Raw genomic sequence first — 27,212 nt, 5'->3', positions numbered from 1 at the left:
CAAGAGAAAGCCCTCGCAGCCAGGTCTGCTAGAAGCGATATGCTTAGTGCGTCTGGATTTATGTGGGGCGGTTAGTCCTGCCTCTTCCAAGTGTGTCAACTTGCAGACATACAGACCGGTTGGCAAAATCAATAAAAAGCCCTGGCACTTCAGATGGCGCTATAGGGTCCTAGTTGAGCACACTCGCTTAAAGTTGACTAAAGGCAAGTTTTATGAATATTCTGAGCGATTTAAGATCTCTCCTCAAGACTCGCGCCAGAGTTTGCGGCCCTTTTGGATGAAGGAAACGGTGGCTGAGAACTTCTCTCCAGGCCTCCTTAGACGACAGCCGAACTTTTCCCGCGGCCAGAACTCTGGCTTTAGATTACATATTGAGGCGTGTGTGGTTAATGAAGACTATCACGTCGATCTTGCTTCCTACCTACTCGCGAATTAGAATGAGCCATACTGATTACCCTACATGACTTGCAAGCTTTTCATGAACCTCAAGGAGTAACCATTATTTTCGGAAAAGATGACCCTAGGCTGCAGGAGTCTGAGACAATAGGGTATCATTGTGTGTCGTGCTCTGTCTCGAGGACTGCGACACCCGGATTGCACGAATCCTCAGCTCGCACTGGCCTGGCTCTTAGGCTCTTCCAGCGGTCCTCGCTTACCCCCGCCTAGGACTCACGAGCAGGACTTCGGCGAGAAGTGCATAGCTGAGGGTAACTCGTAGACTGAGCCGCTCTGACCCCTACGAGGTTCGATATCTCATGGCTCCGCACCATAACCAGACCGTGGGATATCTCAACTGAATCTTTTATAGACCTGTGAGGCACACATGGCGCCACAAGTGGGGGATCAGAAGAACTATGACGACCATGATTTGCAGTCTAGCAGCGCGAAGTCCTTTTTCCTTCTCTTGAGTTATTGCAATGAGCACACTATTTCCTCTTGTCTATTGACCAGCACATTGAATACTTCAGTGCATTAGGGTTCCTTTTTCGCGACCAAAGATGTCGGCTTGTTGTATGATCTGGCTTGCTATTTTCTCGTGTCCTGAGTGGCAAGTGGTAATCTGTGGATTACCGCTTAGTTTAGCCTTATCGCAGGCTTCTGGCTCCCCTACCTCCTCAATCCTGTGGTCCTATAGAAGGGCCGAGACACTCTACTACTAGATGAGCACTCTCATCTCCTAGACGTGAACTTCTCCGATGGCCACACTGTCCCTCATGTGCGCCACTGGAGACTATGAGGAGGGGGGCAAATAAATTGGACCAGTATCTTGTGCTGTAATAAATTATGGTAACGAAGTTCTGTGAGTGCGTGCTAAGATGATTATCTACTCTTAGGCTCATTTCCGTATACCCGAATGTCTAGTGGTAGACCAAAACGAACTCTCACGACTCACATATCCTAGAGAGATTTTTCTTCTCTTCAAGGATGGTTCATCATGCATCCTATCTATGGATAAGTTAAAGTTCGCATGGTATCCGCTGGGACCATATCCCACCTTGGTGCCTGGAGAAGTGGTATGCCGCCCTCGAGTATGAAGGATGCGGATTTTCACATTGCCATTTATCCCCGCACAGACGGTACCTCAGGTTTGTTGGTCACCGTCAACATTCCAATTTATAGTCCTTCTGTGTGCCTCTCCACAGCCCAAGAGTGTTCACAAAGTGTATGGCGAAGTCGCGCCTCCCTCCATTGTCAACGCATACACGTCTTCCGTATCTCGACGATTGGCTCATTCGCGGGGGCCTCCAAGACCAAAACGCGGCACATGGCGGTCGTCAAGGACCTATTCATCCAACTAGGCTGATGATCAACCTAGAGATCTACTCTGGTTCCACACAAAGATAGAGGTCATTGGGGCATTCTGGACTCCGTCTCGCCAGGGCCTGCTTACCAGCCGCGGTTTCACACCAATGATATCGATTAACAGGCTACAAAATTCCAACCACTTTGGCTCGAACTGTTCGGCCTCCTGGTCACATGGCTGCCTGCATGTCATGACCAAGCACGCCAGGCACGCCTACATCCCCTTCAAATTGGCTCTCTTCAATATACACCCGGGAGGACATATAGACGGATCCCACGGTTCCCCGAGACTCCTAGGCTCCATCGACTGGTGGTGACGCCCTCCCTGGTGTGTGCAGAGATGCCGTCCATCCACCCAGCCTTCTATGGCCCTGACGACGGATGCGTCATCTCTCAGCTGGGGTCTCACTCGGACATCTCGCACTCAAGGCCTTTGGTCATCCTCAGGAGCTGCCTTGCACATCAATGTCCGAGAGTTGAGAGCAGTCGCTTGCATGCGAGGTGTTTCAACTGCATCTGCAAGGCCGTTGTGTCTCAGTGTTCACAGACAACACAACGGCCATGTATTACATAAACAAACGGGGGGACACGGTCCTCCCCCCTTTGTCAGGAGCCATTCAACTCTGGGACTTTTGTGTAGCCCATTCGATAGACCTGGTAGCGTCCTTTCTCCCAGAGGCTCAGAACACTCTGGCGGATCGACTCCGCAGATCTTTCCGCTCTATGAGTGGTCGATCCGTCCGGACATTATTCATTCTGTTTCCGGAAGTGGGATTTCCCAGCATGACCTCTTCGCCCCACGAGAACAGGAAATGCCAGATGTTTCTGCTCTTCCAAGGTCTCTTCCGGCTCGATCTCGGACGCTTCCTGATCGTGGATGAGCCACTGCTTTACATCTTTTCACGTTCCCACTGTTCACAGGCCCTGCTAAAGCTCCACAGGGACGGAGCTCGCTTGATCATGATCACCGCGTGGCCCAGGCACGCACTGGTACACCATGTTGCTCGACCGTCATAGCCAGCCCAATTACCTGCCTCTTCTCCAGACCTCTAATCAGGACCATGGCAGACTTCACCACTCAGACTGCAGTCCCTTCACTCAGCCATGGTCTGCCGTGGTTGAGCCAGTCAGAGTTACACTGCTCTGCTCAGTAAAACAAATATCCTGGATAGCAGGAACCTTCCACTCGGTCACGTATCGGCCAAGTGGAAGCGTTTCTCCTGCTAGTGCGAAACGCAAAATGTTACTCCCACTTAGGTCTTGATCCCCACCATCCTGGACTACCTCTGGTCTCTCAACAGCAGGCCTAGCGGTATCATAATTGAGGTGCGGTTGGCCATTTTACTTTCCTCCTGAGAGAGGTGGCTGCTCCGTGTTTTCACACCTAGTTTCCAGGTCCTCAAGGGCTTGGAGGCTATACCGCAGTACGCTGCGCCTGCCCTACCTGAGACCTCAGCCTGGTCTTAACCAGACTTATGTCTCCACCATTCAAGCTGTAGCAACTTGCTTGCTCTATACCTGACCTGGAAGACAGTTTGCCTCATAGCCATTACACGGCGCAGAGGATCTCCGAGCTTCGGCACTCACGTGGACTCACCGTATACTGTGTTTCAACAAGGACAAGGTGCAGTTGCGACCACACCAGAGTTCCTCCCTAAAGTGGTATCGGCCTTCATATCATCAGGACATCTTCTTCCGTCTGCTTCCCGAAGCCGCACTCATCACGATGGGGCAACAGTTGCACTCCCTAGATGTCCGTAGGGCGCTCGCATTTTAATCGAACGAGCGAAGCCTTTCGTATCGCCCCAATCTCATTGCAGTGGCAGACCGAATGAAAGCCTCCGTGTCCTCCTAGAGGATCTCCTTTGGGTGACAGTGTGCATCCGCATTTGTTATGATTTGCTCATGTTCCCTCGAGCCATCTCATGCACATTCTACCAGGGTCAGGCTTAATCTGCTGCCTTCCTGGCTCATGTACCAATCCAGGAAATATCACACAGCTACCTGGTCTCGGTCCACACCTTGCTTCGCATTGCTCTGGTTCAACAGTCTAGAGATGATGCAGCCTTTGGCTCAGCAGTTTGCATTCTGCCACATCTCACTCTGACCCCACCACTAGGTAGGCTTGGAATCACCTACTGAGATGGATAATGGGCAATCACCGAGAGAGAAAGACAGTTACTCGCCTTTGTAAATGTGTTCTTCGAGTGTGTTGCTCATATCCATCCAGACCCGCCTTCTTCCCACTGTCGGAGTAGCCGGCAAGAAGGAACTGAGGGGCGGTTGGGTCGGCAGGGGTATATATCCGGCGCCATGGTGGCGCCACTCCAGGGGGCGCCCAGCCGACCCACCGAGTGTTGCTAGGGTAAAAATCTTCCGACGAACATGCACACGGTGCACACACACCTAACTGGAATGGATATGAGCAACACATCTTGAAGAACAACAGTTACAAAGGTGAGTAACCGTCTTTTTCTGAGTATTTTAATACAAAACTAATCTATCCAAGAATGTTAGCAAAATACTAACCAGTGCCAACATTTATGCAAAATGATTCTGAGGGAGAAATAAAGTTTTACTCATCTCTTGTATGAAAGCTTGCTTTTGTATGTTAAAACAGCTGCATACAGAAGGGAAATATTTGCTTGCCAGTAATGTCTATATGTTTATATGAAATGTCAATAGTTAGTCAAATTTATACTAAAACGAAAGGGCAGTTCATTTGCTATTGCTTGAAATGCCTAAAAACAAGTTTATCTTTTTGAAAAAAATACTCTTCTCACAAAGGAGGTAAAGTACATGGTAAAAATTCACCAATCTGAAATTCAGTCTAAAATTGGCATATATATGGCTATTTGTTTCTACATATGTATATGGCATCTGCAGAAGCTGCTGAGTTAGCTTTGCATTTTTTACTGCTTTTATTTGTTACTATTAAGCCTCCAAATCTTTTTCTTGGTTATTCCTATGTATGTGACATTTCTAGCTGCTCTTGTTATAACCTTATCTCATGCTGTATGCTTTGTACAAGAACCTGATTGTCTTGGCTTTTTCCATTCTTTGCTTCATTAATGCCCTCCCTTTCCAGATGTTTTGGGTATGTATACAAGCTTGCAAATTATGTTTCCTGCTGTTTTTGTGTTCTATGATTTAATGCGCCTTACAGAACCACCATTTCCAATAACTGGTTTTATAATGGTAGACAGAAGTCTTAGCTATATTATGCACTGATTTTTTTCTTGGGGATGTCATTTTCTTTCTTTCTTTAAAAATGTTAAAAATAAAGTTAAGAGTGACACGTGAACTATAAAGGTTAGATTTTCAAATGTAGGTGTCTAAAGTGTATGCACATGATCTGCATACACTAGTTCAAACTGTAGAATGTTTATGTAAAAAATACAGTTCTGAATATGATTAATTGATTGCACATATGATTGTGAACCCATTTATCTGATTTGCAACAACCTGTCTGTGCTTATATGCCCACAATTTGCATATATAATTTAAGTGCCTAACTTTGAAAATTTGATCCGAAACTTTATAGAATTCCTTGGTATTTTGCTAGTATCCTGTAGCTTGTATTCTAACTAGTGAAACACAAATGCTTATAGAAGCATAAAATGAAACTATTAGGGAAAGTCAGTCCAAAATTCAACCACTAGTTTTTTAATCTATATGCAAAGCCAACAGAATGATTTGAACAGTCATAGCCATTAAATTCTTTGCAATTATGCTATTGGAAGAAGATGTTAGTGTGGTATTCAATATGTTTAATAATTTAATTATGACCTCTTTATATGGTTTCTGTTCCAAAATAAATGCTTCACTGCTCTTAAAATAAATTTAAAGCAAAATGAAAAAGGAATGTTGGATGTCCAACACACTCACAAAGCACCTTGGCCTAGCTATTAAGTGCATGTAATAGGGACTGGAAAACAGGATTTAAGGCTTGTCTGCACTCAAAATGTTACAGCAACACAGCTGCAGCTGCACCACTGTAGGGCTTCAGTGTAGACACTGTCTACACCAATGTGAAGGATTCTCCTGCTGGCGAAAAACAGTAGCTAGATGAACAGAAAACTTTTGTAAACCTAGTGCCGTCTACATGGGGACTTAGATCAGCTTAACTATGCCACTCCGTGGTGTGGATTTTTCACATCCCTGAGTGGCATAGTTAAGACAACCTAATTCTCTAGTGTAGACCAGACTTTAGACAGAAAATATATTTTGGTTTCAAGCTACCAAAGTTTTCTTACAGTCCAGAGAAAAAACATGGCTTTAAAGGTAGGAAAATACCATCTCCTTTTAAATTAAGACTTTTTGAAAGATATTGACCCAGACCCTAAGTAGTAGCCAAGTAACTCTCAGCGTAACTCAGATTTTGAGGAGGCTCTCCCAATCCTGGGGCTGTCTTAAACCAGAAGAATACTCTTACCTCTAGCAGTTTTCCCAAGGAGCCAATCTGGTAGCCAGAAATTGCTGAGGTATAACAAAGCCCTGGCCACAACCCTGGAGAGGAGAGATAGTTCAGAGATCTCTAAGGCCTGGGATCTCTAAATTTCTAGCCCCCACTCAACATCAGAATCCCCAAGTCTCCCATTAAGCTGCACCAAGCACAGCTCAGGATCAAGATCTGTGTATAACTGTTACTTGTGTGCACATATTAAAGTCAGAACATGGGTGAGTTAGGGTTGAACACACAACTTTTGAGTATTTAACTCTACTGATTTAGTAACATCATTATTTTGAATATAATTTCTTGGTGAGGTTTGGTTTTTTTCAAGAAAAAGGGGAGGAAGTTGGACAAGAATAAATGTCCCCACTTCAGTAAGTTACAGACACCAGGCAGCAACATATCACTCAACTTTCTGTTAGCACTAGAGTCCAAGTCTATATTCACGTAGCAGTCTTTTTACACCTATACCTTTTTATTTTAAACATCAGTAATTTTAAAACAATAAATCATTTTTTTTCATTTAAGTTATATATTTTAGGTCTCAGTGAGATCTACATATCAAGCTACATTTGAAGGAAAATCAGATCAAAGTTTTACAATTATGAATATTCATATTTGGCCAATTTGAAAAATATATACATGACTATAACATATGCATTACAGTACAGTAACTCCTCACGTAAAGTCTTTAACGTTTTGTTGTTACGTTGCTGATCGATTAGGGAACATGCTTGTTTAAAGTTGTGCAATGCTTCCTCCTAACATTTGGCAGTCGCCTGCTTTGTCCACTGCTTTCAGGAAGAGCAGCCCATTGCAGCTAGCTGGTGGGGGCTTGGAACCAGGGTAGATGGACAGCCCCCCATCAGCTCCCCACTCCCCTAAATTCCCTGTGCAGCAGCTGCCCAGCAGGCTATCAATTGCCAGCAGTTCAGCTGTCCCTCCCCCCACTGCCATTTGCTGCTCCTGCCCTCTGCCTTGGATCTGCTCCCTGAGACTCCTGCTTGCTGTGCAGGGAGGAGGGGAGAAAGAGGGGGGCTAATGTCAGGGTGTTACATGCCTGAGTGCTTTACAGGGACGACACACACACACACACACAGTGAGTGATATGGCTTTTAATGAAGGTAAAGAAAACACACCCGCAACGGGGACTCTGCACGTTGCTAACTCAAAGCGGGGAATGAGTCCAAAGCAGCACAACAATTTCTGGTAAATATAACTTTATGGTAATAGCATGTAAAGCAGCTCATACATAGGCATGTGGGAGCTTTTCCCACAGCTGGGGCTATCTCTTATGGCAAAAGGCCAAGCTTTCCCAAACACGCAGGGCTTCCCAGGCTAAGCGGTTCCAACCGGCTACATACAGCATGCACTAGTACACAGCAACCTTTAATAACCTGTCCTTGAGAAGGCGAACAGCCCTAGCTAAAACCGTAACAAAATCTTCCGCAGTCCCTTATGGGCCAAGATGAGGAGGTGCTCTGCCTGCAGCAAGCCCTCGAGGGAAAGATGCAGGAGTGTGCAGCCAGGCTGACGCCCGGGCCATAGCATCAAGCCGTGTCACCTCCCAAGCCGAGCGGAGCCCAGGAGCTGACGCGGCATGTGAGGTGTGTGGTAGCACCGGGTAGCCACCGGAGACGGCTCAAGCTTGGGCGGAAGCCCGTAACCACAGCCCAAGTCCGTGCTGTGACAGCCGCTCCGTTTTGGGACCCTGAGGCGTGGGACAGGAATATTTGGGGCTCATCCTCCTCCTCAGACGAGGAGGACAAGCACGAGCCGGCAGCAAGAGTACACGCCCGCCGGTAAGAGAACTGAGGGCTGAAGGCGGTCGGCTCCAGCCGGAGGTGGTGCAGACCTACAAGACAGTGAGCTCCAGGAGATCGTCAAGACGTTCCGGCAGGAGCCAGGAGAAGGTGTGCTGCGCTGGCTGTCGAGTGTGGGACAACGCGGGACAAATGGTGCTGCTCTGCGGTATGAATTGCAACAGCTGGGCGCATGGCACAGGATGCACAGGTATGGGCGGAAAATGGCTAATCCCCACAAACCCAAAGGATGCGAACGGGCAGGACGAGGAACCCTCGTCTACCGCGGGCTGACAGCGCTGTACACAGGCCTACCCCTCAGCAGGGGAATTGAGGCACAAGTAGGCCCCTGGAAAACCATAGCTGAAGGGGTCAGGCCCTGCGCCAGCTGGGATGGCCTGGGCGGTGGCAACGGGAGTATGGACGGCCCGATGACATGCCAGTCACTAAGTCCACCAAGGCGCCTTTTGCAGACTGCCCCGGATGAACTCAAGCCCTCCCCTCTTAGCCGTAGTCATGGCAGCGGATGGGCGGGTTGGCGAATTGGCAGCCACCTTATGCAGTTGGAGACGGCCTTGGCCAGGGCCCAACCGAAGGCCATTCGCGCTGCCAAGGGACAGCGAAACCAAGGACAGGCCGGGCAGGGAGTGGAGAGGGGGGAGCTGCGTGTGCCCGGAGGGTCCTGTGGTTCGACCTCTTACAGGCGGGCGTCCCCCAGAAGAAATAGACAGGAAACTACGGCTGACCTGTACAAACGATGGAGTGCAACGTGCCTGCCTCCACGGAGCACGGGGCCAGGGAAGAGAGGAGGACCGTAGAACCGAACAAGCCAGCAGGAGCCGCCCGCTCCCTCCGCAGTCTCTCGGATACTCTTCCCCTTCCGGTAGTATATAGGCCCAGCCTGTCCCTGTGGCCAAAACGACGGCCGCGCGGGGTTCTTGCTGTGGCAGGGTCCACCAAACGCTTGCCAGTACGTGCCATTCTGTCTCCTCGGGGTCACGTTTGATCACACCTGCAGGAGGCAAGGGAACACAATTACAAAGGGCCTCCCCTTGCTCCCACTGTAGTATCCCCATCACTGTAATTGGTGCAAGAAAGAACGGCCAAGGAGCGATCAGAGCTGAGCCAGTATGGAGGGTAGAATCGAGAGCCCTCCTTACTAGGCAGGACACAAAACAAACAGGGAGGCTCACACCACACTTGGGCCTGGGTGGCCCACGGGGATACGGTTTGGCCTGCCAATAAGGAGATGGTGTGAGGGGCGTACAAGGTTACAACCCCTTGCGCTGGCTTGCAGTACCCCGGAGTGTGTTTCAATTCTACCCGCAACTGTGCGGGCACCTGGGGGGGGCGTGGTAAGGCGTTGTAGGGGTGTCCGACCTTCCCCCAGGCGGCGGTTATTAAGAAGCCAGACCGCCTGTTCCAAAACCCCCGACCAGCCGCGTAGCGTGTGGGTAGGGGTAAGACGGCGCACTTGATCTTTTAGCAGCCCATTCAGGCGCTCTATGAGGCCACTGGCGGTGGGCGTATATGGAGATGAAAATGCCAGGCTACAGCCACATCCGCGGCCCATGTCGGACCGTTTGGGCCGTAAAATGGGTGCCCTGGTCACTCTGCACCGTGCGCGGGCGTCCCATAGCGCGCACAGAGCTGCTGTAGGGCCGCCAGCGGTAGTAGTCGTCGCCCGAGGCAGCAGCGCTGGGATGCAAACAGCAGGCCGGTGTAGGTATCTACAGCTGTAAAGACGTATTGCCAGCGTCGTTCTTGCGGTAACGGGCCGATGTAGTCGACCTGCCAGTCTTGGCACGGGCCCGTCGCCCGGTAAATATGTCCGGCGGGTTCTGGAAGGGCAATCGGCGCCAGCCGGGAGCAGATCGAGCACACCCGCTCGGGCCGTACGGCAGGCCGAGAGGGGGAGCATGGTGCCTTGCCGCAGGGCCGCGTATTGCGTCGCACGGGCCCCCCGGTGGCCTCCGTCTACGTGGTATTTCAGCCAGCTGGATGACCTCCCCTCGGGCCATGTCGTCCGCTGCTGCATTCCAGCGAGATTCGGTCGTCTGGGCTTTCGTGTGGGCGTCTACATGCCGCACGGCCAGGGAAGCTTGTCGCGGCGAAGGCGAGGAGCTGCCTCCATAATGGTGCTCCCCATAATGGTCTCCCTGCCAGTGCCCATTCCTTGGCTTCCCAAGCAGTCACCCACGTCCGGAGGCCTTTATATAGTACCCAGCTGTCAGTGTAGAGGATATACCGCAGCGGCGGTGCAGTCTCAATGGTGAGGGTGGCAGCCCGTAGTTCGGCCCACTGACTCGAGCCGGCTGTGCCCACGCCATGGCCACCACATCTGCATAGGGGGCGAATGCTACCGCCCGCCACTGTCGGGTCCCCTGAGCAGTGTAGGCTGCAGATCCGTCCGTGAACCAGGCGTGCTCCTGTTCCTCTCTTGATAACTGTTCGACAGGGGGCGCCTCCCCTACTGGGGATGGGGGCACCGGATCCTCCACCGGTGGCAGTTCATCCGTCAGGGAGGGTACATGTTCGAATGCAACTGCCCAGCAGTGCGGCATGGGGGGTGGAGATGGAGGGCTTACCTAGCAACATACGCTGTTGTAAGTAATGTTTCCATTTGAAATGGGTGGTACTCTGCGCCACGCCCGTTTGTGTTTGGGCAGGGTCCTCCTTCACCCACCGTCCTAGGGGGATGGGCGTGCGGACTACCACCGGCGCGGGACCAGTAATGCGCTCGGTGTCCTGCAATGCCCATACCACCGCCAGGATCTGTTTCTCCAGCGGGGTGTAGCCGGGCTCCGCCCCCTTCAGAGCTCGGGACCACAAAAGCCAATGGGTTCCTTCTGTTGTCCACCCGCTGGCTGCCAGAGACCCCAAGAAGCCACGTCCGCTACCGTGGTAACCTCGAGCTCGAACGGGAGGCCTGGTTGGGGGCGTGGAGCCGTGCGTGTGTGAGCAAGGCATCTTTACACAACTCAAAAGCAGTCTGGTGGTTCCGCGCCAGTGCCAGGGCGCTGCCTTGCGCACTAGGATTTGCAAAGGTCGCATAAGAAAGGCCAGGTGGGGAATAAATGCGCGCCAAAACCCCAACAAACCGAGGAAGGCTTGCAATTCCCGTTTGGTCTGGGTACAGGATAGCCTTGCACAGTTTGGCGCACCTTAGGAGGGATCTGCCGTTCCGGTCCGGCCCAGAGACACCCAAAAAGACTACCGCCTGGGCGGGCCCTTGTATTTTTTTCGGGTTAATCGTCCACCCTCGCGTCTCCAGGCCCTCCACCGCAGCATGCAAGGCATCAGTCACAATTTCTTGGGAGGGACCGGAGACCATAACATCATCTATATAATGGTAATGGTAATGATGGGTTTGGGGCGGCCACTGCACCCGGGCCAAGTCGGCGCTTACTAGCTGGTGGCAGATGGTGGGAGAATGCTTCCACCCCTGCGGCAACACGCAAAGGTGTACTGACGCGCTTGCCAGGAAAACGCAAATTGCTCTTGGCTGCGTGGATCAATAGCAATAGAAAAAAAGGCATTTGCCAAATCCAGCACGGCGTGCCATGGTTGGGCCGCGGCTGCAATATGCTCAATCAGGGTGACTATATCTGGGACAACTGCAGTCAACGGGGGGGGTCACTTTATTAAGCTCCCGGTAGTCGACCGTCATACGCCACGTCCCGTCCGGCTTTCGCACGGGCCAGATGGGGCTATTATAGGGCTTAGGGTCGGCCTAATAACCTTCGCATCCAACAAGGCAGCAACCGTTTCGGTGATTCTCGTCCTCCCCCCCTGGGAGGCGGTACTGCTTTTTGGACACTATGGCTAGTGGGGGGAGGCAGCAGTACTACAGGTTCCCACCGTGGGGCGCCCCGCAAAATCGTTAGGGTCCGCACTTCCCCCGCACCCGTTCCGCACTCACATACCGGGGATGGCCGAAGGCGAACAGGCCATATTGTGTGTCAACGGAGCGACCCCGGAGGACGTCAATGCCCAAGATATACTCTCCCACCGCCGCTGCTAATACCGTCGCTTGAAAAGGAGGAGCTTTCCCCAAAGTCAAGGTGACTGTAACCTCATAGGCCGGGGTTTCAGCCCCACCCAGGCCCTTTACAAGAGCGGCTCGGCCGTGGGTCTGCGTGGAGTGCAATATTGTCACTTCGGCGCCGGTATCAAGGAGCGCCAGAACGTGTTGGATCCTCCCCTGGGCCAACGAATCCGCAAGGGCACGTAGGGGGCGTCGGTCCCCCGCTTCCCTCCCGTACGTGGCCGCGGCCACGCACGGGGCGGAGGACCCGCCACTCCCTCAGTAGGGATGGGGTAGCGAGAGACTGCGGAGGGAGCGGGCGGCTCCGCTGGCTTGTTCGGTTCTACGGTCCTCCTCTCTTCCCTGGCCCCGTGCTCCGTGGAGGCAGGCACGTTGCACTCCATCGTTTGTACAGGTCAGCCGTAGTTTCCTGTCTATTTCTTCTGGGGGACGCCCGCCTGTAAGAGGTCGAACCACAGGACCCTCCGGGCACACGCAGCTCCCCCCTCTCCACTCCCTGCCCGGCCTGTCCTTGGTTTCGCTGTCCCTTGGCAGCGCGAATGGCCTTCGGTTGGGCCCTGGCCAAGGCCGTCTCCAACTGCATAAGGTGGCTGCCAATTCGCCAACCCGCCCATCCGCTGCCATGACTACGGCTAAGAGGGGAGGGCTTGAGTTCATCCGGGGCAGTCTGCAAAAGGCGCCTTGGTGGACTTAGTGACTGGCATGTCATCGGGCCGTCCATACTCCCGTTGCCACCGCCCAGGCCATCCCAGCTGGCGCAGGGCCTGCACCCCTTCAGCTATGGTTTTCCAGGGGCCTACTTGTGCCTCAATTCCCCTGCTGAGGGGTAGGCCTGTGTACAGCGCTGTCAGCCCGCGGTAGACGAGGGTTCCTCGTCCTGCCCGTTCGCATCCTTTGGGTTTGTGGGGATTAGCCATTTTCCGCCCATACCTGTGCATCCTGTGCCATGCGCCCAGCTGTTGCAATTCATACCGCAGAGCAGCACCATTTGTCCCGCGTTGTCCCACACTCGACAGCCAGCGCAGCACACCTTCTCCTGGCTCCTGCCGGAACGTCTTGACGATCTCCTGGAGCTCACTGTCTTGTAGGTCTGCACCACCTCCGGCTGGAGCCGACCGCCTTCAGCCCTCAGTTCTCTTACCGGCGGGCGTGTACTCTTGCTGCCGGCTCGTGCTTGTCCTCCTCGTCTGAGGAGGAGGATGAGCCCCAAATATTCCTGTCCCACGCCTCAGGGTCCCAAAACGGAGCGGCTGTCACAGCACGGACTTGGGCTGTGGTTACGGGCTTCCGCCCAAGCTTGAGCCGTCTCCGGTGGCTACCCGGTGCTACCACACACCTCACATGCCGCGTCAGCTCCTGGGCTCCGCTCGGCTTGGGAGGTGACACGGCTTGATGCTATGGCCCGGGCGTCAGCCTGGCTGCACACTCCTGCATCTTTCCCTCGAGGGCTTGCTGCAGGCAGAGCACCTCCTCATCTTGGCCCAGATGGCGGTCAGGAGGAGCCATCCAACCTCCCCCATAGCCCGCCTTTCCGTCCCTGAGCGCCGGTTCACCCGCAGCCGCTGTAAGGCCTCCGTCAGCTGTGCTGGGGTGACCCCGGCCGCCTGCCTCACTTCTGGCCACTCGGAAGGCGCTGTCCACCCTGCCAAAACCCGCGCTACGGGCCCCCAGCATTCCGTCTCGGGCCACCTAGGTAGGCGCTGTAGTGACAGCAGTGGCTTCCCCGCAACCCCTACCTTCGGCCACAACGGCATCGTCCTGCAAAGCACCCTGATCGCTGCGCCAAATGTTACATGCCTGAGTGCTTTACAGGGACGAGACACACACACAGTGAGTGATATGGCTTTTAATGAAGGTAAAGTAAACACACTCGAAACGGGGACTCTGCACGTTGCTAACTCAAAGCGGGGAACGAGTCCAAAGCAGCACAACAATTTCTGGTAAATATAACTTTATGGTAATAGCATGTAAAGCAGCTCATACCTAGGCATGTGGGAGCTTTTCCCACAGCTGGGGCTATCTCTTATGGCCAAGCTTTCCCAAACACGCAGGGCTTCCCTGGCTAAGCGGTTCCAACCAGCTACATACAGCATGCACTAGTACACAGCAACCTTTAATAACCTGTCCTTGAGAAGGCGAACAGCCCTAGCTAAAACCGTAACAAAATCTTCCGCAGTCCCTTACACAGGGTGTCCCCCTTCCTCCTGCTCCTGCACCCCGCTTACCCCATCTTCCATAGAGCAGGGGTGACACACGACAAGGCTCAGGATGGAGGGAGGTTGCTGGCAGCAGCAGTGGTCTCGGCAAGCTGATCTAATTAACAAGGCAGTGTACTTAAGAGTAGGGTCAGCATACTTAAAGGGGAAATGTGTATCTCTCTCTCCCACACAGGGTGAGAGTCTCTGTCTCTGTCTGTGATGCTGTCTCCCCTCCCTCCATTCCTGCTGCCTTGTAGAGTTAACCCTTGAGGGCTCAGCCAATTGCTAGTTCATCATTTAGCAGTAAGGCATTCCCTGGGAAATATCCCACCCTGTGACTCCTCCACCTCAACCAAGCTTCACAATCATCATCACTGTGTGCCAGTATTAAATTGGTTGTTTAAAATACTTTGTGTGTGTGTGTGTAGTCTTTTGTCTGGTGAAAAAAATTTCCCTGGAAACTAACCCCCTCAGTTACATGAATTCTTAAAGAGGAAACTGGATTTGCTTAACGTCGTTTCACTTAAAGTCACATTTTTCAGGAACATATCTACAACAGAAGTGAGGAGTTACTGTACACCTTTCTAAATGCCCACTCCAGTAGTTACACTATATAGCTGAACAAGCTTTCAGTTTAACTGTTTTAGAGCCAGATTCTGCTACCTTTACTCATGTTGAACCTCACTCAGTGGGACTGTTTGTGGAATAAGGTATAACTGGAGGTGAGTAAGGATATCACCATCTGGCCTGTGATGAATAATTTAGAAAAACTTCCTCACTTTCCTTACCGCTTCTAGATAACACGCTTGATCATTGTGTTTAAACAATAAAGTTTATATTTTAGCTACTTAAATACTGTAATGATATGGTATAAGTTAGTGGTCCCCAACCTTTTCTTCTGGCAGATGCCAGACGAAGGACTGTGGCAACGGTCACGGCGATGCCTCTCGATGACGTCGCTTGTCGGCGGCAAGCGGCAGCATCCAGAGGCATCGCTGCCAAAATGCCGCCGAATTTCAGTGGCATTTTGGTGGATGCTCGACCGCCGGCCAGGATGCAGGTGCATTTAGATGCCCCAGCGGGTCCCATGGTGCCTGCGGGCACCGCGTTGGGGACCCCTGGTATAAGTACTTTCAAAGTCATGACTACTTACAGTTCATAAGTAGCCACTTATTTAGATGCCTAGATATGGATTTCTGAGCCTAATTTTAGGTGTCCGTGTTTCTGTATTAATCCAGTGTTTTTAGGATTTGCTAAACTAGACTATCAACATTCACTTGGGTTCAAACTAGGATGTCTCATCCAAAATGGATTTTAATTATTTTGTTTCAAAAAAAGAAAGGGGGAAAGGTAAGTATTTTCCTGTGCTACTCAACATTTTTAAATGAACATTTGCTGGTATGTTAATACATATTGTTACTGAACCCTGCGTATTCTGATGTTACACCAATTATGGTGGCTGAATTTCTGTGGCAGAAGTTATTCAATTATAAACAGGACTTGATTTTGTAGTTACATCTTACGCAGAATGCCCAAAATGTAGTTAGTTTTAAATTTATAGATATTCCAGTTATATCTGACTGTTTAAAAAATCATTTTAATAGGACAATTTTAGTAAAATTTACTGTCTCTGAAACTGATTTGCAGTTCAGGGCCACCAAGAGGATTCAGGGGGCCTGGGGCAAAGTGGGGAAGCTGCGGCGCTTGTACTCATCCAGCAGCGGTCCGGGTCTTCGGCAGCATTTTGTCAGTGGGGGCCCTTCAGTTGCTCTGCGTCTTCGGCAGCACTGAAGGGCCCCCTGCTGCTGAAATGCCACCGAAGACCCAGACCGCCGCTGGGCCAGGGCTCCTGGGGCCCCTGCGGAGCTCGAGGCCTGGGCAAATTGCCCCACTTGCCCCCCCCTTCCCCGGGTGGCCCTGTTGCTGTTTAGTCAGTACACATGTTGAAATAAAGTCAAATGGGACGTCCCTCCCACTTTTTCCTGTATAGGTTGCTACTCTTCTCAATAAATGTTATCAAATTGATGCAGCAACCATTTTTCTAAGCCACACTCTGGCTAGGCCTAGTTTGATTGTGATCTTTCCCCAGTAGAATGCTAGCTTTTAATTGTTTTCATAATTCATTAGTAACCAATGGCCTTGATTCTCTCTATTATGTTGTTGTAAATCAAGGAGTAACTCGTTTGAAGTCAGTGTGGTTACACAGCGTAAAACCTGTGTGAGAGCAGAATCAGGCTTCCAGTGTCTCCTCTCTTTCTGAGTCAATTTGAAAAATATTATTGTTGAAAGTCACTTGTATGAGATGTTACTGATCATTCTAACATGACATTTATGCTTGCACATAAGCTATGAGTCTCTTTATACTGTTTTCTCTGCAGTATAAACAGCATTGGTAAGATGTGACTGGTTTTTTCCAGAAAAATAGGGCTGATTTGATTGCATAGCTGATGAAGTTAGGATAGTAACTTAAAGACCTGATCCTTCTAAAAGAGAGTATTATTAATATCAGCAGAAGACAAGAATTGTAATAGTTAAAATATGTCAACAGTTAGTAAGTCAGAAAATATAAATGAAATGGTTGCAAGAGAAAGATCAAATAGAGTCTGGTATTTGGATGTTGGATGATTTATGGTTGGTTACTGTAAATTGACATTTAAACGCGCACACACCAGTATGGTCAAAGTAGCCCTATTCTTTCTGTCATTGGTTAATTCTTGGCAACACGTGCCATCCTTAGTTGTTGTTGCTGAAAATGAAAATACTGTGTTTCATCTAAACAGCTTTAGGTTTATAATTCAATATTCATGGCCCAGATCCTGCACAGTGATAAGGTCACTCCGAGTATATTTATATAGCAGCAGGGAAGTTAATTCTCAGCTCAGGTAGAAATACACATGCTAGCTTTGCTGGAGTTAGCACTCTGCAAATAGCAGTGTGGCCACAGCAGCTCAAGCTAGCTGCCTGATACATGCCCGGTGGTTGACTGAGGAAGCAAACCTTAGCTGCCTCTCTTTTCACTGTGGCCACACCTTTATTTTTAGCATAATAGCTTGAGCCAAGCTAATGCATGTAAGTCTACCTGAGCTGGGACTTACACCTCCCAGCTGCTGTGTAGATGTACCCTTTATGTCCACTCCCTTCACAGAGCACCCTGAAAGCTGCCCTTGCCATCCACAGAAGGATTCTCCGGAAACATAGTGCCAGTGTAGCAACTACTAAGTCAAACCCCCTTCATGGTGCAAGTGTAGGTGGCATTACTGGGACTTCCTTACATCCCCAAAATATTCCTGGCAGCCGTATTGGCCTCTTGGGGCTGTTAGCAGTCAGAGTAATTAAGTGCAGCTTTCAAGGACTTATTCAGACTTATGGGAATGCAGTGGTTACCTTTGCACCCCTCTTCTATATCTGAGTCCATACATTTAAACTGTCTTTAATAATTCCTTTTTTTCCTATTATTTTTGCTGGATTTTCTACTTTGTGTCAGTATATAAAAAAATGGCTCAAAGGTTTTGATTACTTTTTTTGAAGTAGAGGTAAAGCTTATGAAATAAGAAGAGGGAGAGACAAAAGTCTCTCATGCTGGAGTTAAGACTATATGCATAAGTACATAACCTCACATAATGTGGCTTTGAAATCTCCTAGTTAAAAACCAGAGACAAATTTTTCAGATATGGATTCTTAAATGTAGGAATTTAAATCTATTTTAGACACATAAATAGCTGGCCTGATGGTCAGAAGTGTTGAACGAATGCAGATCCCCTTGATTTCAGTGGGAGTGGTGGAAGCCCAGAACCTCTGAAAATAATGCCAATTGCATAGATATCTAAATATATACTTAGGTATGTAGTTGTCAGTACTCAGCTGAAATTTTTGGCCCAAGTGTTATCAAGACTTACAGAGCACCCATACTCATAAGAAAACAGCAGCCATCCTATTCAGACTGTGAAATCAGCAGAGCCTCAGGTCTTGTTTCCAAAATGTTAAGATTTCAGAAAGTCCCTTTATAGATTCCAGGACTAATTTAATTTCTCTTTTGGGAGAGATCATTCTAGCTCCAAGGACACCAAGCAGATCTTCAGCTGGTATTAATCTTCATACAGACAAAGGGGCTAAACTAATTTGCACTAGCCAGGATCTTAGCCTGCTATCTTCTTGAAGCATTTTCCCTTTGGAGCATCGCTATTTACTAAGTAGCTAGGGAAGCCTTAACTTCATTCCACGGTGTGATTGTTTTTCTCATAATCAGAAACCTGCTTTGAAGACTTTGTTTTTGAAGCAGTTTCAGTTAAGAATGAAGCAGATGTCAGAAAATCTTTGATATCTCACTCTTTGAAATAATTTTTAAGAAGATGGCATGTGGTGGCACAGGAAGTTTCCATTATTCTGGCTCTAAAGTCAATGTGATTCCTTTCAGACATGGATTATGCTGTTCTCAAGGCCATGTGGCCTTCACTAATTGGGCCTTTTCTGAGTGCACGTAAATTTTTCTTTTAGGACATTAGCCCTTTTCATATATCAAAAGTTGATGAAATCTGATTCTGATGGAATCTTGAAAAGAATAGAAATAGACATCACACAAAAGATCTAATATATTGGCAGGTGCAAGTAGTAGTAATATCTTATAATATAATTATTTCTGAACATGCTGGTTCACACCAAGAAGTATTTTGGTGGGGTCTGGAATTAGCATATGACTCTTCAGCTAGTTTGAGAGTTTTAAGTCATGTTGTTTTTGTCTCTGATATGGTACTTTTTCACTTGTTCAACAGCCCATGCGCTGTATTATATTTGATAGTCATTATTTCACAATTTTATTGTTTTATCACTTTTCTGGTGTTGCTGATGAACATATAGCCATGAACAGTTGAATTCCCTGCATCAGCTGAACTACAACACTCATGTAGGTTGGGTTTAGCAGCTCCCTGATGCTGTTATGGATCGTAGGCTGTATTAGTTACCATTGAAATGCTGTGCATATTTTCCACACATTTGAAGGAGGATTCCATTTTCCCACCCCAACATCTGTGTATTCTCTTAAACAAAGCTCTTTTACTGGAGCTTTGCACAAGAGACCACAAATTTTATTTTGATTAATTTGTTGAGTTACTAGAGAAGTGAAGGACTATCCTGTTCCGCAGTGATCACGAGTCCTTTGCCCACTCCAGGGTAAACTGTTGTAATAGACTATTTAAATTCTACTTGAAGTCCACTTGCAAGGTTCAGGCTGGAGCAAGCCGCTTGCTCAGGGTGCTCAGATCTGTGCACTGGATGCCTGTTCACTGCAGGGTGCAGATGCTGGGACTGTTGAAGAGACAGTCTAACTGTACATTCTGCTAAATGGTCAAAATTGACTGAGAGACTTGTGGTGTCAGTTCTTGGAGTTGATCTCACCTGTGTGTGGAGGGGGTGTTTGAGGGCTCCCATCTTTGAAATTTGCTCTCCTTTGGTGCCCTCTACAGCCAGTATCTATCAGGCTTCAGGGCAAAATATAAGGCTCATTTATTTTCTTTAGCATTTGATTGACAAGTTTTCTTTTTGTCTTACATGATTTACTTATGTTTTTGAATGTTGTAATAGCAGGGCTATATGTTCATCATGGTGACACTCATGGTAGCTTGAGCTTTATTTATACATCCCATTATGAGTAGCTAATACAATTTATGTGAGTTCATTTTTATAACCTTGCTGCCATAGTTTCTCAGTACATCAGAGGAGACATTTTATTAATACTTGTTTTCATGGAAGGGAAAATTACTGACCTATAATTCTGCTTTTTTTGAAGATACTAATCTGTCAGTATTTTCTCTTCTGGGTCTCAGATCTCTAATCTAAGACGTGTGGGACTCCTGTAGTTCCTGAAGTATTTTGGTTGCTGTAACAATGCTGGCTTCGGTGGGACCCAACTGAGAGAACCAATTCAGGACAAATTGCTTAAAGCAAGGCAGTTACAGCCCAAGGCTGGGGTTCCTTTGCACACCAAGGCAAACCAAACCAGCCAAACAGATGTGGTAGAATCTCCTTCCTTAAAGGTTTTTAAGGTCAGGCTTGACAAAGCCCTGGCTCGGATGATTTAGTTGGGGATTGGTCCTGCTGTGAGCAAGGGGTTGGATTAGATGAACCTCCTGAAGTCCCTTCCAACCCTGATAGTCTATGATTCTACGACTTTGGTTTTACCCCACTGGCTATCCAGCAGTCATACAAGCAATTTCCTTAGACATTCCAGTTTCCCAGTATCACCACCAGTGCCGCTTGTTATGGGGATGAATAGTTATGAAAACCAATACCCCAGTAAAAGAAAAAGTTTCTCCCAATCCCAAAGGACCAAGCCCCAGACCCAGGTCAATATACAAGTCAGCTCTTATACACAAATCACACTGTTGCCAATCTTTTATAATCTAAAATTTAAAGGTTTATTCGTAAAAGGGAAAAGATATAGATGAGAGCTAGAATTGGTTAAATTGAATTAATTACATACAGTAATTTCAGAGTTCTTGGTTCAGACTTGTAGCAATGATGGAATAAACTGCAGGTTCAAATCAAGTCTCTGGAGTACATCCACAGCTGGGATGGGTCATTCAGTCCTTTGTTCAGAGCTTCAGTTTGTGTCAAGGTTCCTCCAGAAGTAAGAAGCAGGATTGAAGACAAGATGGAGGAGTTGCAGCAGCCTTTTATAGTCTCTTGCCACGTGGCCTTTCTTTCTTTATTCCAAAGACAAGCTATCCAGCACATGGTTTGAAAAAACCTTTTGAGTTTTGTCCATAGGCATGTCCCTGCATGCCTTGCTGAGTCACAAGGTGTATCTGCCTTCTCTCAATGGGTCAGTTGTGTAGCTAATAGTCCTTAATGGGCCATCAAGCAGGCTAGACATTGCTGACACTAAATTGTCACCCAGAAGCATAGCATAAGTTTGAAATACAGACAGTGTAGAGCCAATACTTATAACTTTAAATACAAAAATGACACATGCATACAGATAGCATAATCATAACCTTTCCATAGATACCTTACACGACAACCTTTGTACAATATTTGCTGCAAATATATAACAGTGGTTGCAACAATGATCTATACAGTCACAGCTTATATCAGTAACATCACAGTTGCTAATGGCAGTAGTAAGCAATTCCTAAGAGCAAGCCATCTCTCCTTTTTGGCAGTCAGACACCACCTTTTGGGCTTATCTGCTGCACTTGGAGACTTTGGTCAAAACACTGAGGGAAGATGAGTGAGCATACTGTTGGAAGCAGAATTACAAGTCAGTAATTTACAAGAATCCTTCAGAGAAGAACTGCAACTCAGTAATTTCCCCTTCTTGACAGAATAAAGCTGAAACAAGGAGTAATAATGAAACTATGTATCAGAGGGGTAGCGGTGTTAGTCTGGATCTGTAAAAGCAGCAGAGAATCCTGTGGCACCTTATAGACTAACAGATGTTTTGGAGCGTGAGCTTTCGTGGGTCCTGTGTCTGATGAAGTGGGTATTCACCCACAAAAGCTCACGCTCCAAAACGTCTGTTAGTCTATAAGGTGCCACAGGATTCTCTGCTGCTTTTAATGAAACTATGGTCAGCCAAGAAGAAAGGACTTTTATTTAAATAACGGTTTGGAAAGATACACCATTACAATCTCAGGTGCAACACAGATAATCTAAAAGATGAGAGCAAAGGGAAAAGATTCAAATAAAATTGGCCAATTTAAATACACATTCCAAAAGGAGGAAATGGAGGACTGGGGAGTTTGGACTCCCCACCTTGGAAAACAGTTCTACAGCATGCAGATCAACATTAGTTTCACTCCTAAAAGCTAAAGCAAAGCATTCTAACTATGTGAGGATGCAGAGTGAGGATTATGTGGCTGCCTTGTAGAAATCTGAGGGAACATTTCTGAGACAGGCAGTGGAGGCTGCCTGCCTGCCTCTGATCAAATACACCTTCACATGGCCAGCAAGGTGACAGCAATTAAAAATGCAATCCAGCAATGATTTACCTATGGCCCTCTTAGAAATAGTGGTATGTAGTGAATAATAACAAACAAAAAGTTTGATGGACTTTCTAAGGCACTTAGACTGCTTTAGGTAACCCCTGTTACTTCCCTCGCCCACCAGACCTTGTAACATGAGCCATGTAGAGAAGGGCATCCCTAGGATGGGCATGGAAAACATGTTGGCAGGATAATAGGCTTGTTAAGGTAGAACTCTGTCACCATCTTGGAGTGGAATTCTTGATGTGTTTGAAACATCACCATTTCCATATCAAACTTGGTATAAAGTGGATCAGTCAATAGAGCCTGAGGTGTATTCACTCTGAGTTGAAGTCACTGCCACCAGGAAAATGAAATTCTGTGTAAGAAACATGCAATCATGCAGTACTTAATTTGTAATGAAAAACATGCCAGGACTTAAGCCATTTTTTTACTTTCATAACTGATGTGACAAGCCTAGAGGTTCTGAGGCTCAGCCCTGGCAAGCCCTGGCACAAATTAAGCACTGAACTCATGGGTAATGAATAGAGTTTTTATCATCTTAAGTCAGGACCCACATTAAGGTCTCGTGATACCAGGAGGGATTTGCAAAGCTCCCACCATGTGAACCTGAGGTTAGGCAGGCAGAAGAATTTTACTTGATTAGTTCATGATGGGCCAGACTAGCTGACAAATTAGCCTGAATGGAGTAAATTATCAAATTAGATTCAGTCCGGCACAGAAAGGAGCTAAAGAGTTTTTGTGCGGGAATTAAAAAGGCCCACTTGGGTCTTTTTGCCCTAGACTGAAAACCTCTTCTTCTTGGCAATGCAAGTCCTTTGGCTGGATGGTTTTTGAGAAGTCAGGAGGATGCAAGCCACCTGCTCATTAATGCCATACCTACAGATCTCTGCACCTTCAGGAGCCATGCTATCAAGGAGAGAGCTCCTGAACTGGGGTGAAACAAGGTGCGTTGACTCTGAATAAGAATCTGAGACCAGACATTCAGCCTGATGGAATCAGCTTTGGCATCTGCAGCAGAACTGGTAGCCATAATTCTCTGGGCCAGCATGAGGCAAATAAAGATCATTGAGTCTCTTCCTCCTGTGCTTTGGCAGGACTGTGGCTACCAGAAATACTGATAGAGTCTCTTCAGTTCATGGAAAATGTCTTGCTCATTCTTAATGCTTTGAGCTGAAAGCTTCTTGTTCCAAAGAGTGACAGAGATGCATCTCTGATGTCCCCAACTGGAGGAAGATCCCAGTTCTCCACTCTCTCATCTAGAGGCTGCTCATGCAGGTCAACCACAGATTATCTCACTCTATCTGCAATCGTGTTTATCTTTCCTGCTAGATATGTGGCAATCAGTAATGGCAGGTATAGCAGAGTCCATTCATACATTTGCAGGGCCTCCTGACATAGGAAGCATCATCTGGTGCCTCCGTGTTTGTTAATTTAAAACATTGTGGTCTGAGGTCCCAGTTCAAATGGACAACTTTTTGGAAGACCAGGTCACTATGATTTGGATAGGTATGTTGGAAACCTATTCCTAAATAAAGATGGTCCCTTCATGGGCACTAGGCCAGGAGGCTCAATGGTGATCTATCCTTCAGATGTGATGTGAGAGTCTGTGCTTATCTTGCTTTCATTGGAATCTCAGGCCAGGTCAATACTTACCTTGTTGCTAGTATAGCAATATTGATTAGTGATATTTTTTTAAAGATATTTCTATACTGGCAATATCCCCTAGTGTAGCTGAAATTATATCAGCCAAAACATTTTGTTAGTATGGCTTATTTTGTTTAGGGAATGTATATAAGCTATATTGGCAAAAGCACTTCATTGCTGGCATAAGCTGTATCTATACTAGGAGGGTTTGCTGGTATAGCTATACTCGCAAACATTTCCCTAGTGTAGCCTAGGGCTCAGGGTCTACTAAAGTTCTCTGATGTGAGACTTGCCAAGATGCTGTAACTACTGCTAATTACAGTCTTAAGAACCACCAAATGTGATATGGTCTGAGCTGTCACCTGCTGGCTCACACTTTACCTTTCTGCCCCACAAGTGAAGTCTTGGATCTTCTCCTTAGATAGAAAGACTTTAATTAAGCAGTGATTAACTGGGGTGCTCTGTACTTTGGTTGGCCGCTGGAAACAAATTGAGATTTTGAGTAATTTATGAACCCTAGTGACTCTAACAGTGACATATATTGATCTTTTGACACCCTCCAAAATAAGGTCCTTCAGCGCAGAATTACCCAAGTAAAGGAGTGTGTGCACTACTAGCCCATGCAGACTGGCTACATTTCCCAAAGCATTTAGTGACAACTCATGCTGCTAACCCACCTCAAAAGGCAAACATAAATTTGATAACATAACACTATAATTTAATGTTTGGGAAGTCCCTTCGTGTTCACGTAAGCATCCACTAGTTTCTTACCCTTTTGGATTTACCTTATTCTAGTTAGTTATCTTAAGATAGCGGTGTGGAGAGAGCACAGAACTAGAATCTCATTCCCATTTGAGTTATGATGTTGGCTCCAACATTGACTTCGTCTGTAGGTTAAGCAAATCATTTACCTTCTGCCTCAGTTTCCCTGTCTGTGAAATAGTGATAATAATTAGAACTTGGCAGAGAATAGTTATTGTGTTTCTCAGAGGATTTCACTATTTTGAAATTTGGTTTCATTCAAAAATTTTTGAAATTCTCCATGAAAAGAGATGGAGACCCAGCTCTGGAGCAGTCCTCCTAGGGACTGCCTTGGAATCATGGACCTGTGAAGCCCTTGATTCCCAGAAGCCTGCATATGGGTGAACTGGCAAGAAACCAGACAGGTTTCCATCGGAAACCTGCTTGTTTCCATAGGAACTGCATTGAAAATGAACTATTTCCATGGAATGTTCTGATTTTGATGAATCGGCAAATGCCAATGAAAAACTGTTTTGTCCGATTTTTTTCTGACTAACTCTGGTAATAATCCTTACCTACCTCAATGGCTATTGGGGGGATTATTAGCATTATTTTGAATTGTTTGTTTTTAAAGTACTTTACAAATATTGACCAAAATTTTCAGACCTAGTGCCATATTACATATAGGGCCTGATTTTGAGAGATGGTAAGCATTGATAACTCATATTGAAGCAAACAGAAATTATGGGTGCTTAGTACCTTATGAAAAACAAGCCTCTTTCAGGCACTGCAGTATAAATTTAATGCATAGCTTCAGGCACCTAGATTTGAAAATTATGGTCATTAAGTATAATTAGAGTCTGCACTGCAATAACTTACAAATGAGGAATCCACTGAGATACTGTAGTAAAATTGAAGGATTCTTATTTCAAACAGGAGATCATAATGCTGCATACACCTCTTTGCTATACACACATGGATTCAGTCTTATAATCATAGAATATCAGGGTTGGAAGAGACCTCAGGAAGTCATCTAGTCTAACCCCCTGCTCAAAGGGGGACCAATCCCCAACTAAATCCCTAAATGGCCCCCTGAAGGATTGAACTCAGAACCCTGGGTTTAGCAGGCCAATGCCCAAACCATTGAGCTATCCATTCCACCTTATAGGAAAGTGTTAAAAATGTTTCTGTGTATTAGTAGTATACAGAAGCATGAAGGTGAGCTGGTAAAGAGTGCGACCTTCAAAGAACATAAACTGTAGGCGGAATGTTCTTGCTAAAGATATGTTTGCTTCAGTAGAATGCCAGTGACATTAACAATTAACAGCTCCTGCCAATCTACTCATCTGTTGTGGGAACTGCATGCCAATCTACCTCATTTTTACGTTTGTTACAATTAATTTCTGTTAAATATTTTCATAACTCTGATTTTCTACTTCTCTGCAGCTGAAGTTCAGAGTGAAATTGAACGGATATTTGAATTAGCAAGGACATTGCAGCTGGTAGTACTTGATGCCGATACCATTAATCATCCAGCTCAACTAAGTAAAACCTCCCTGGCTCCCATTATTGTATATGTAAAGATTTCTTCTCCCAAGGTAACTATCTTACTGCTGTTAATTCTGTTTCAATCCACACATTCTTTGAGACCAGAGACACAGGTTCTCCACTGGATGTCATTAAAGATCAGTGAATTGCACTTTTTAATTATTTTCCTGTGGATGGGAAGATACTATTAAAAGGATATCATCTCAATCAGTGGGTTACAAAATCACTTTTTTGCAAAAGAGAGAGAGCTGTAGTTCTAATGGTTACTTAAGTTAGAACTAAGGGAAACAGTTCACTTGTTTATTATTATTTACGTATTATTGATTTACAGAGTGTCAACATTTTGTTAAAAACTTTGCAGAAATATGAGCTAAGATCCTTGTCCCAAAAACTTTATAATCCAAGTAGACAGTATAGAAATGAAGATAAGGGAGGAGATGTTATGAGCAGAAGGATCACTGGTCAGTACAGTTCAGCGCGCACAGTGTTTATTTCTGTAATTTTTGTTCAGTTTATTCTTAAGATGTTCAGTCATTTAATTTACCACCATTTCACTGTGTGGGGATGTCTACATTTATAGTCTTCTTGGAACAAGTACATCCTGAAGAGACATTGGAAGGAGAAAGTGGAGGCCTGGCAAAGTGGGTCTGGAAGAGCATTCTCAAGAGTCTCATTATAAATGGCTACATGGAAGGCACACATGAGAGTAGGAGGACTAGAAGGGGTCAGTTAGTGCAACTTGGGCAGAAAAGGAGGGAGAAAGGGAATAAAGAGAATGAGAGCAGAGAGGTAGGCAGGAGCAAGGTTGTGCAGGGCCTAAAAGGCAAGAGGCTCTGAAAGCCAGTGAATGAGAAATTATTAGATATGTTAAAAATTTTACAAGAGTTACTTTTTTGAAGAGTACACAAATACATTGGGCCTAATCCTGCAAACAATCAAGTCCCTGGCAAATCTCCTATTGAATGGAATCGTTTGATCCTATTCCCACTATCT

General features: G+C 47.0%; 1 protein-coding gene across 5 annotated transcripts in view; it reads left to right on the top strand.

Annotated features, from left to right (window-relative positions):
• CACNB2 (calcium voltage-gated channel auxiliary subunit beta 2) overlaps positions 1-27,212 on the top strand; it is a 463,236-nt gene that overhangs the window by 422,634 nt on the left and 13,390 nt on the right. For all 5 annotated transcript variants that reach the window (XM_075062308.1, XM_075062307.1, XM_032777577.2 and 2 more), the window contains one exon: positions 26,118-26,269. In XM_075062308.1, the coding sequence (XP_074918409.1) occupies positions 26,118-26,269 (152 nt within the window). The remainder of the gene's footprint in view (positions 1-26,117; positions 26,270-27,212) is intronic.

This window comes from Chelonoidis abingdonii, chromosome 2, assembly GCF_003597395.2.
Source record: "Chelonoidis abingdonii isolate Lonesome George chromosome 2, CheloAbing_2.0, whole genome shotgun sequence".
Lineage (NCBI taxonomy): Eukaryota > Metazoa > Chordata > Testudines > Testudinidae > Chelonoidis > Chelonoidis abingdonii.
The sequence above is the reverse complement of the archived record's forward strand: the minus strand, read 5'-3'. Positions and strand labels throughout refer to the sequence as shown.